The sequence below is a fragment of the Frankliniella occidentalis genome, unplaced genomic scaffold (genome assembly GCF_000697945.3).
Source record: "Frankliniella occidentalis isolate FOCC.00 unplaced genomic scaffold, Focc_3.1 Scaffold240, whole genome shotgun sequence".
In the NCBI taxonomy this organism is placed as follows: domain Eukaryota; kingdom Metazoa; phylum Arthropoda; class Insecta; order Thysanoptera; family Thripidae; genus Frankliniella; species Frankliniella occidentalis.
In genome coordinates, this window is record NW_026267366.1 from 358,287 (window position 1) to 369,324 (window position 11,038).

An 11,038-nucleotide genomic window follows, 5' to 3' on the forward strand; every position below is an offset into this window, starting at 1 on the left:
CCCTCCCCACCTGACTCACCGCACCTCCGACCCGCCCCCTCCTCTCCACCTGGAATGCGATGCCAACCTCGCGCCGGCAAGATCCCTCAGCTGCCCGACCCGACAACGCCGTGGTCGCCGGTGCAGCGGCGTCGGCGTCCTGGCCGGGCAGGGCAGAGCGCGCGACGACGGCGTCCCTCCCTCCCGCGCGCCGCGATCACACTCCACCTTCCGCCTGCCACCTGCCTCCGCCTGGCCGACGTCACTGCGGCCCACCAAATTGACCACAACCGCGGTGAAGCAGCAAAGTTCATCAACGCGACCAAAGCCCTAGCGACGCCGCGGTGGCCGTCGAGTTCACCGCGGCGTCGCTAAGGAGTCGCCGGAGCGTCACCAAACGCCGGCCCCACCCGCCCCGCCAAATTACTGTCGGGCAGCGCCTATTCGTCACAGCCGACCCAGTGGGGCCGACAGGGAAGGGACAAGCAGGCCGCGCCTGTCCTGTCGTGGGTGGGTGGCGTACCGGGGCGGCGGGTACCAGGACACGGGGCTGGACGGTCCGGGGCCTAAATACGTCCGCGCGGACCACCCAGAAACGGGTGCCCGGCCCGGCGGTCCCCCTCGGAGCCAGGCCACCACGTCGCGGCCTGTGGCGACGCCCCGTCCGCGAGCAGCAGGCCCTAAGGCAAACCAGGACGCAGGACGCACCCTGGACGCGCACGTCCGCGCCGTGTCCGCGCATCGATTAGCACGCCGAGGCTGCCCCGGCCGCCCGGCCGTGCCGGTCGTTGACACCACGAGTCATCGCTCGAGTCGGGGGCGTGAGGCTGAGGCTGCTGTGCGCCGCTCGGAGACTTGAACGCAGAGGAGGGAAGGCTATCACGCAAACGGCGTTGTGTTGGTACTGCCCCCTCCAGCCCCCCGCCTCGGCCCGGGCTGCTGTACGGTCCGCTAGTCAGCGCCGCGCCGCACCGCGCCGCACCGGAGAGCAGCGGGGGGGCTGGAGGGGGCCCTCGGCCCCCCCTGCCCCGGGCCTACCTGGCCGCCCCGCCACGCCGCGCCACGCCGCCAGTGTTCCACCGACAGTCTCCGGGGCAGGTCCATCGCGAGCACGGCCGCGGCACGGCCCTCCGCGACGCGAGTCACGAGCGCCACCGCCGCGCCGAGCCGCGCGCACCGCGCCCGCGCGAGCAGCGCGAGCCCAGCGAGACGGACACAAGGTACCTGGTGGGGGGAAGGGGCGCCGCAGGCCGCCGGGCAAGCAGTCGAAGGGTGTCGGAGGCGATCAGCTGATTTGGTGGGGTGGTCATTGACGGCGTGGAGCGTGTTGCTGTTGGCGTGAGTCCAAATCATTTACCGAATGACAGTCGGCAGTCGGCCACCTCGAGGCGACAGCCTTTTATGATCGCGCCGTCAACAGTAAGTCGGCGGAAGGCGAGCTCCGGTCCGACAGCTTTTATTTTGGAAAGAGGTGCCTTCTGCCTCTCCTTCGCACTACAGTACTTCCCCCATTGCATTGTCTTGGACAGCCACACAGCCAGCCGCTGCCCACTCGACTTACAGAACTTGTTCTCACTGTCCGCAGGTGAGGATCGCGGACCTGTCCTACCGCAGCCATGGTCACCAATGAGATCTCCCTGGAGCTGTGCAACGTGTTCCACACCGGTCAGGTAAAAAGAGGATCAACTCACCTGTTTGCTCCCTTTTAAATTCGTGGACGTTCTTGTTCAAACTTGCGCGAATCATGTTGTAGGTGGAGCCCGGCACGTGTGTCCAGAGACTGCTGGGGAGTGTCAAGACGGGCGTCATCCTCAAGGATGTCTCCCTCGAGGTGCACGGCGGGGAGGTGCTCGCCATCCTGGGCTCGAAGGGGAGCGGCAAGCGCGCCCTGCTGGACGTGGTGGCGCGGCGCGAGCAGGGCCCCACGCGCGGCCAGATCCTCCTCAACGGCGTGCCCATGTCGCTGCGCCTGTTCCAGCAGAGCTGCGCCTACGTCAGCCACAAGTGCGACGTGCTGCCGGGGCTGACGGCCGAGCAGGCCCTGCACTACGCCGCCAGCCTCACCATCGGCTCCAGGGTCTCCCGCTACATGAAGAGCTCGCGGGTGAAGCAGGTGCTGGCGGACCTGGCGCTGACGCAGGTCGCCAACAGGACGCGCAGCCAGCTGACGGCGAGCGAGTACCGCCGGCTCAGCATCGGCCTGCAGCTCATCCGGGACCCGGTGGTGCTGCTGCTGGACGAGCCCACCTGGGACCTGGACCCGCTCAACACGTACCTGGTCGTGTCCATCCTGTCCAACCACGCGCGCAAGTACGGCCGCGCCGTCGTGCTGACCATGGAGAAGCCGCGCTCGGACGTGTTCCCCTTCCTGGACCGCGTGGCCTACCTGTGCCTGGGCGACATGGTGTACACGGGGCCCACGCGCTTCATGCTGGACTACTTCCGCGGCATCGGCTTCCCGTGCCCCGAGCTGGAGAACCCCCTCATGTACTACCGTGAGTAACGCGACGCCTCCGCCTCAGGTTGCCTGCCCGCCGCGCCCTGGCCGCGCCGCAAGCGTCACTGTTACCTTATGTGTTTGCGTAGTTTGCCTCTCCACGGTGGACCGGCGCTCGAGGGACCGCTTCATCGAGTCGAACCACCAAATCGCCGCCCTCGTGGACAAGTTCAAACTGGAGGGCACCCCGTTCCGAAAGTCGGCGTCCAGTGGCGCCGTCCTGGGCCTCGGGGACGGCGGTGTGGGCCTCGGCGGCACGCTCACCCTGTCGCCCGTGACCGGCTCCACGGTGGGCGCCAGCAAGGTGCCGCTCTCCGCCTTCGGCCGGCCGTCTGCCCTCAGGGTCGCCCTCGCCCTCAACATGTAAGCTGCTGATGCGCGACATAGGTTTGACGCCTGAGCCTCTGTTATGAATGTCAGTGACGTGATTTTCTTTTCGTCCTCACAGGAGGTGTCTGGCAAGCACCTTCAACTTGCAGGCAGGTTCCATATGGCGACTCGCTTCACGGCTCCTCCTTCTCCCCCTCTACTTCTGCGTCTTGTGGCTCTTTTATCACGACAAAAAGGTAAGTTCGGGAAAAATGCGAGTTATCACAGTACGAGAACAGCCTACATTTCATTCACTCTTTGCTTCCAGGCATTCCAGCATACTTTTGTGACGAGCAGCGGACTCATTTTTAATATGCTTGCTGGAACATATTTCATTTCCATCATCAACACCATCTTCACATGTAAGATTCCTTCCACTGCCTGCCGTTTACTTCTACAAACGAATATGTGATATTCTAAAATTGTACTTTTCAGTCCCTGCTCATCGAAATAGATACTATCAAGAGGCACAGGAGGGCTTGTACTCCGGACCTCTTTTCCTGCTAAGTTACTTCCTGTTTTCTTTGCCATTTTCCATCCTGTCTGTGATAGCTGGGTCAAGAGTGGCGTTTGAGTGAGTTTCCCTGAGCTATTTAATCTCCATAACCACAGGGTGGGCACTGTGCCCAGCCACGTTGGAGCAAATGCGTATACTAGACCGCATGCAAGGGTGCGAACGGATTTGCCTATTCGTTTTAAGGCCTGGTGCGAGTAGGCAACCCGCGACACGTCTGTATACGGGCTAGTACGTATACAGGGTGGTCCACAGACCCCTTCCTTTATTTTGCTTATACTGTACCGGATGCAGGCGTGCGACCGGGTTGCATACTCGCACGGGGCCATAAGGCGCCGTAGTGAGCGACGATAGGCAAGCCCGCCCGCACGCCTGCATGCGGTACAGTATAAGCAAAATAAAGGAAGGGGTCTGTGGACCACCCTGTATACATATTTCCTCCAGGGCACAGCGGCTACCCTGTATCAGGGCAGAACACGTTCTGTATAGCAAAATTACCTGATTTCAGAATGTCTGGACTCTCTGACCCTTGGGATTGGGTGAAGCTGGGCTGCATCATGTGGGGCTGCTACACTCTGGGTGAGCAGCAGACTGTTGCTTTACTCGTTGTAGTAAAGCATTCCTTCACAGCGGCAGTGGCTAGTATTACCCTTAGTGCCCTTGGTCTTGTTTTGTCGAGTGGCGTACTAAGGTAAGCACAAATTGGCTTGACATCTCGACCCCTGAAACATAGTTAGTATCCTAAACTTTTTTTGTTGTCTGCAGATCAATTCGTGGACTGTCGGAGTGGTTGCTCTACATTACATATGCAAGTCAACCTAGATATGCTGCAGCATACATTCATCGACAAATTTTCAGCCACCCACATTACAGTGGTCTAGCGCGTGACTCTATGACAAATTGCTCGCTTGCTCCTGGCACAATCCAAACCCAGGAATCCCTCTCCGCAGCATCTGCAAGCTTTGGTTGCCGGTATGCTGACGGATGGGCATTTTTAGCAGAGCGATTTGGAAGAGAAAATGCTGAAGATTCAGCCACTCTCACTGCATTCCTTGAATTAGACTTCAATATGGGTGTTACATTTGCGTTTGCCTTGGGCTTGACAGTGGTAAATTGTCTACTATATCTTGTACCTCTTCCGGCATTTATTAAAGCTAAATTTAGGGAGTAAATAGCTATTCTACATAAGTGATGAAAACTGATATTATTGTAAATAGGAAGCATTCTAAGTAAAATAAATTATTTAACCATTGACAACCCACTTTGAATGGCATCTAAATATTTCCAGGTATTTCCAATACACGCTCAGATGCCACTTGTGAAAAAAGGTCAGAAGGAAAATATTAAAACCATAGCTGTAAAAATATATACAAATTCATTATGATTTACATCTGTACAGTAATCTGGCAGCAAAAGTTTATACACACTGCAAAAATAAAATATCCAACACCTTTAAAGCCACAACTGCAAAGGCCAGTTTCACAGTTTTGGATACCAATTAGAAGTACACATACAGGTTGGTTTAGTACTCTGTGAAACGTCATGTAAGTCTGAAGTAAAAAGTACACATTGCCAGGCTTACGCCAGACTCATGATCAGTAAGCTGGGAACTTAAAAGAAGTATCCTAATAAAAGTAATTCTATGCAATTCTTTGAGGTGAGATTACTAATGTCCTTGGAAAGTAAGTCAGTAAATCAAAAATTAAATCAAGAAAATTCTAATTTAAGTGGCTTTTTCAGGAACTTCTACTTGTTGCATAGGTTTCAGTTCTTCAGCAACAGCAAAATCACAACCCGTGGAGGCAATAATATCTGGTACTTCGACGCCCTCTGCTACTTCAATTAATGTAAGTCCTGCTTCACGGTCCACAGAGAAGACAGCCTACAAAGAAAAATACCATTTTATATTGATGACAGAGCTTTTTATCAAACAAACCTGGAAATGAGGTCTAACCTTTTCTGTAATGATGAGATCAACACAATTTCGGCCGGTTAAGGGAAGATCACACTGAGGCAAAATTTTATGTTCACCAGATTTGCTAGTATGTTCCATGCAGACAACCACTTTAGTTCCACTGGCTGAAACAAGATCCATGGCTCCTCCCATACCTTTCACCATCTTACCCTGCAAAATAATAACAATAGTAGAGGATAATTGAAAGAAAGCATACTTAACCGCTCCCATAACTAGGTATGCTGTGCACTTACAGGGATCATCCAATTAGCAAGATCACCATATTGTGACACTTGCATTGCTCCTAGCATCGTCAAGCTAATGTGACCTCTGCAGGTAAGAGAAAAACAGTACGACTCCACATTTAATTATTAAGCTTCAAAAAACAAAAATGGATGTTAAGGGTAAAATGTTATCTTTACATACCCTCTGATCATGGCAAAACTATCATCACTGCTAAAATATGATGCCCCTGGAAGAACTGTGACTGTTTCTTTCCCTGCATTAATCAAATCTGGATCCACCTGGTCTTTGGAAGGGAAGGGACCAAGACCAAGAATACCATTTTCACTTTGAAGTGTAACACGCATACCGGGAGGAATCATATTAGCTGCCAGCATTGGCATACCAATTCCTAAATTTGCTGTAAAAAGCAGTTAAGGAATTTGTTTTGCTACACATAGAGTTTTAATGTTTTTAAGGCGAAAGCAATTCCACACATATAAAAAAAATTAATCCAATCAAAGGATACCATACATTCCATCAGTAAATTCACATGCTGCTCTCCGAATAATACGTTCTCGGAGAGCTGCAGCTGGTGTCTGAGCTAAACCAGATTTAGATTTTGGCTTTTGTACAGTAACTCTCTGTAAACCAAGATTAAGGTTAAGTTTTGAGCAATAATAATAGAAGGATGGGTGAATCATTAATAACATTACCTCTATTCTCTTTTCATATTTTTCTCCTTTAACAATTCGTTTAACAAAAACTCCCGGAAGATGAATCTCATCTGGTTGTAATTGGCCAACAGGAACAATTTCTTCAACCTCTACAATTCCAATTTTGGCAGCACGGCACATCACAGGATTAAAATTTCGGGACGATTTCCTGCGATTTTTACAAAAATTAAATTGATGAGACTTCTGGGTGTATTGATGACATCTATACAACACTTTAACTATGACCAAAATATGCATATTTGTTTAATCTAAGAACTATAAATACTGACCTAAAAACTAAATTCCCATCTTCATCAGCTTTCCAGGCCTTTACTAGGGCATAGTCACCAGTAATGGCCTCTTCCATTATAAAATCCTTTCCATTGAAGTTAGCTGCCTGACGGGGCTCACTGGCAATGGCAACCTTTCCATTTCCATCATACTTAATTGGAGCTCCTCCTTCATGTACTAAAGTTCCAAATGCAGTTGGAGTATAAAAAGCAGGAATCCCTGCACCACCAGCTCGAATACGCTCTGCTAATGTTCCCTATAGATATGAAATCCCTGGTTTCATACACAAACTTGCAAATAGAATTTTAAAAATCACATGGTGCCATTTTACCTGAGGAGTAAGTTCAACCTCTAGTTCTCCTGATAAAAATTGACGTTCAAACTCCGCATTTTCACCAACATATGAAGCTATCATTCGTTTGATTCTGTGAGATTTAAGAAGGAGACCAAGGCCAAAGTTGTCAACACCAGCGTTGTTGCTGACAACTGTCAGGTCTTTGGATCCAGAATCTAGTAGAGCTTGTATTAAGTTTTCTGGTATACCGCACAAGCCAAATCCTGCAAGGTAAAAATGTCTGAATTTAAGTAAGATACAAATATGTAGGTGTAACTCAAAATCAAACTATAATGCAACATAATTTTAGCTTACCACCCACAAGCAGTTTTGATCCATCTTGAATGTCTTTGACAGCTTCTTGAGCGGAACTGTACACTTTACTACCTCTGAGCAAAGACGAATTTGAAAATGAACATGATAAAATCTGAAAAAATAATAAACAATTTTTTACAAAACTGAAGAACCAGATTGTTAACAGCAAAAAGTAAGAAAGGCTGAGCTGACAAACAAAACGTAATGGTACTTTTTTGAATAAAACTAAATGTCTATTTTTCAATGTGAGATAGGAATATTTAAATAGAAAACTGTGACTGTCACCAGAACTTTTAGGTACTATGCACTTAACTGGCCAGAAAGTATCTACGCCAAAGGCAATAATTACGAGAAAGTTGTCCTTGAAAAGAACTCCAAGATATCGTTACAGAGGTTTCCTTTATTTAACATACTTGCATGAGACCACTTACATTTTTAGGGTGATTGCTTTGCTATGCCACAAAATTTAGATCCTTAAGAGACTCACAAATTTCAAAAAAAAAAAGCTGACATCAAGGTTCTCTTATTTCCCCCATATGTTTAATGAAGAGGAACTCTGGTGATCATGATAATGATGATATTACGGTAAGTACACTTTGTATCCCGATGGGGAGGAAGTTTGTTATTATTCAAACTTATGACTTTAAATTGATCAAAGATTTATTAAAGGCCTAAAATTTGTTGAGTAGCAGTAGTACTCGAGTTTAGTCATTAAATATACATTGTAACTCTCATTTAAAATGTGTGTGGGAGGAAACCTAACCTACACTACACACAAAAGTCGTGAAGGGCGCACTATTCATTGAACGACATAAACGGAATTCATGATAAATACTTACCTTACATGATGTAAATAATGTTTGTGGAGTGACTTTCGACTGACAAAGCGATCTTTTTAGCAAGTAAGAGCTAGCAAGACTCCACACTGGTGCCATGATGTTTCAGAGACAGACGAGCCAGCCAACGTAGCCGGTTCAAAATACGCCCTGTTGTGGCAAAGTATGTGGCATAACTGGTCTACAGCTTTTAACGCCAGCAGTGAGATAGTCTCTGCGACACTATCAGATTATACCAGAAGACCCGATATACCGTGACAAACAAAACCAGCCTAAGCTCGAAGTAAACAAGTTCCGGACTCTGCTTGGGCAACTTGCCAAGGTCGATTAACCAATCAGAGAGCGAGTCCTGGGCGAGCCCCCGTCCCCCACCCTCCCCCCTGCAACGGGGGGGAATGCGGGGGAATGCAAATGTAGATATCGCGGACGTGGTCGCTGTGGGCTGTATCGTGCTGTATCGTACAGCTCACCTCTATCCCATGCATCAAAACATTATTAAAGAACAGATACTAAAACAATAGTATATGTTTCCATTTCATCAATTTGAGCCATACGGATCGTGAGTTAGGCAATAAATATAGTTTCCTTACTTTCTTACGATTAAATTCACAACACTTTTACTGATAATTGAGTTACCGTAATGTCATCATGTGTAGGCAGCCTTTACCTACGAGCCTTCGGTCTTCAAGGTCACCCGGTTCGCTTGGTGTTTACTTTCCAATATTTTATGCGGGTGAAGAGGAGAAAATAAAAGGAGCAACAACGCGGGCGCGGGGTGCCGGCTTTGTGACTAGCAAACGGAGTAGACTCCCGAGATTCTAACCGCCTGGCAGGTGCGGAAGGCCTTTGCACCCGAGGTCCACCTTGCCGTCATTAGGATGCGTAAAGCGGCAACGGAGGCTCTGCTAGTGGTCGACATCTGAAGTTCCCTAAGCGGCAAACCTGAAGGAATAAGCAGATACGGATCCAGAGAAAGGGGGAAGTGACAACCCCCCCCCTCCCCCTTAACAAAACGCCTGGTCGCCTGGTGTTGGTTTCCAATTGTAGGTAGGTAAGGCACAAAGGCAGAAGAATATATGTAGTACTCTCTCTCAGCTCCTGCAGTTTTAAAGGGAGGGGCGGCCTGGGGCAGTCACCCACCCTGTCAGCGTAGAAAGCCGCATGAGAGATAGGCAATCAGCTGTACAAAACTCTGTGTAGGCAACCCACAGCACACCGCCGGGCGTAAAACCGCGCCACCCCGCCTGTTAGCCGGAACAGATACAGCTTATTGGTTTATTAACTTGAAATAAAGGATGGAAGGAACACAAGAGTCGGCATTGAAAGAAACAACCTCACTTCTCTACAGCGGAAAACAGTGTTATTGATACAGCCAGAATTTCAAATGTCAGCGGGTTGCGTCCAGAGCCTGCATATAACTTCTCAAGGGATTATTCACCCAATAGTCGTGTCGTCTGCCTCGCTCAGCCCGCTCCCCCAAACTAAATTTCACTTAAGTTTGGAATAAGAAGGGAAATAATGCCTCTAAACGATAGAAATTGATTCTTTAATTATGAGCTCTATTTTGAAATACATCCACGAAAGTAGAGATTCAACGATAACGTAAGTTGTTACGATTTTAACCTTTGATTAACCTAAATATTTGTTGCTGTTTATGTCGTCTACGGTTGTCAGAAACACAGTTGTTTCAAGTTGTTTAAGACGCGACACCTATTCTCAATAATTTTTGTAAATTTGTAAAGAATTTTCTCTCTCTTTATGCTGTGCTACCAGGACGCGCAATGGTTGGCTTTGATGAACATGCTCAGAAACGTTTGACTGATACTGAGTATGCTGGGGCTGGTGCTGCAGCAGGAGGTCTGACAAGGGCTATAAGTCAACCCCTGGATGTCATTAAAATTCGATTTCAGGTAAGACTTCATAAAAATTGTTTTCATTGTCTCCTTATATTTTTCTTCTATTTCTAATGGTATATGATTTTTTAATCACAGCTGCAAGTCGAGCCCATCAAACAGCTTCCAGGCGCAAAGTATTGGGGTGTCACTCAGGCTTTTAGACAAATAATTCATGAAGAAGGCGTGAGAGCATTATGGAAAGGGCACGTACCTGCTCAAGTTCTGTCTATTCTATATGGGGTTGCTCAGGTACACAAATTTCTTCAAAACACACCAGACAGGCTCTAGGTATCATCTTGCAATTTAGCAATTTTTCTGTTTTCTTAGGCAACTTGCTTTGAAGTCCTCACCCGGGAAATCTGGCAGCTTGTTCCTGAATTGCGTGGAAGTCAGCATCGCCCTTTGGTGCATTTTTTTTGTGGTGGTGCAGCTGGTGTCTTTGCTAGTTTCATTTCCTTTCCTTTTGACATAGTTCGTACAAGATTGGTAGCACAGGGAGAGCCAAAGGTTGGTTTTGTCTTCGTAGTTCATGCTTCTGAAGAAAACAATGTCATTCACTTTCAACTTTCTGTGACTTCATTAGGTCTATGTAAGTATGAGTCATGCTGTAAGAGAGATTCTCAGGAGGGAAGGACCAAAAGGCTTATTTCAGGGTCTGGCTCCAGTACTAATTCAAATGGCTCCTCATTCAGGAATACAGTTTGCTAGTTACACTGCTCTCACTAGGCTGGCATATTTTTCTACGAAAGGTATGTAAATGAAACATTTTGTCATACATTATATGCTGCAAAAAAATATTAATCGTTGACATTGTCAGAAAATAAAAAACCAGCATTTCACCACAGCCTTTTGATGGGAGCTATTGCTGGTGCAATATCAAAGACTGCCATATATCCTTTTGATCTAGCCAAGAAGAGACTGCAGGTGACAGGTTTCGATAATGGACGAATAGGTTTTGGTCAGGTGAGTTCTTTTCACATGATTTCCTGCTGACAAATTGTCAAATCTAACCAATTTCTAAAAATTTCAGACTTTCAATACATCAGGACTTTTCCACTGCATTCATAAAATCGTGAAGACTGAGGGATATATTGCACTTTACAAAGGATTATGGCC

At 48.2% G+C, this 11,038-nt stretch overlaps 3 protein-coding genes across 3 annotated transcripts; 2 read left to right on the top strand and 1 right to left on the bottom strand.

Annotated features, from left to right (window-relative positions):
* Positions 1–1,040: 1,040 nt before the first annotated feature.
* Positions 1,041–4,616, top strand: LOC113210092 (ATP-binding cassette sub-family G member 5). Its single transcript, XM_026427922.2, has 9 exons — positions 1,041–1,199; positions 1,565–1,649; positions 1,733–2,474; positions 2,566–2,839; positions 2,925–3,042; positions 3,114–3,207; positions 3,281–3,419; positions 3,868–4,050; positions 4,125–4,616. Exons 2-9 carry the CDS (start codon positions 1,596–1,598, stop codon positions 4,528–4,530), a joined length of 2,010 nt encoding a protein of 669 aa, XP_026283707.1. The 5' UTR covers positions 1,041–1,199; positions 1,565–1,595; the 3' UTR covers positions 4,531–4,616.
* Positions 4,617–4,717: 101 nt separating this feature from the next.
* LOC113210102 (succinyl-CoA:3-ketoacid coenzyme A transferase 1, mitochondrial) lies at positions 4,718–8,833 on the bottom strand. Its single transcript, XM_026427933.2, has 11 exons — positions 8,695–8,833; positions 8,031–8,177; positions 7,192–7,303; positions 6,874–7,100; positions 6,542–6,798; positions 6,252–6,420; positions 6,065–6,179; positions 5,740–5,956; positions 5,568–5,643; positions 5,314–5,484; positions 4,718–5,241 (listed from the first exon to the last, which is right to left on the bottom strand). Exons 2-11 carry the CDS (start codon positions 8,124–8,126, stop codon positions 5,083–5,085), a joined length of 1,599 nt encoding a protein of 532 aa, XP_026283718.2. The 5' UTR covers positions 8,127–8,177; positions 8,695–8,833; the 3' UTR covers positions 4,718–5,082.
* Positions 8,834–9,439: 606 nt separating this feature from the next.
* LOC113210264 (mitochondrial thiamine pyrophosphate carrier-like) lies at positions 9,440–11,038 on the top strand (the record flags this gene model as incomplete). Its single annotated transcript, XM_026428156.2, is given in 7 exon segments — positions 9,440–9,629; positions 9,801–9,937; positions 10,019–10,171; positions 10,250–10,429; positions 10,506–10,671; positions 10,740–10,885; positions 10,953–11,038. Coding segments are annotated over 6 exon segments (860 nt in total), but the record flags the coding sequence as incomplete, so codon positions are not given.

Excerpts from the sequence above, each read along its gene's own strand:
- LOC113210092 (XM_026427922.2), top strand. The coding sequence starts at position 1,596 with ATGGTCACCAATGAGATCTCCCTGGAGCTGTGCAACGTGTTCCACACC. Across the intron at positions 3,043-3,113 it reads TCTTTTATCACGACAAAAAG|GCATTCCAGCATACTTTTGT; the intron begins GTAAGTTCGGGA and ends CTTTGCTTCCAG. Across the intron at positions 4,051-4,124 it reads TTGTCGAGTGGCGTACTAAG|ATCAATTCGTGGACTGTCGG; the intron begins GTAAGCACAAAT and ends TGTTGTCTGCAG.
- LOC113210102 (XM_026427933.2), bottom strand. The coding sequence starts at position 8,126 with ATGGCACCAGTGTGGAGTCTTGCTAGCTCTTACTTGCTAAAAAGATCG. Across the intron at positions 7,304-8,030 it reads CATTATTTACATCATGTAAG|ATTTTATCATGTTCATTTTC; the intron begins GTAAGTATTTAT and ends TTATTTTTTCAG. Across the intron at positions 7,101-7,191 it reads ATCAAAACTGCTTGTGGGTG|GATTTGGCTTGTGCGGTATA; the intron begins GTAAGCTAAAAT and ends TTTACCTTGCAG.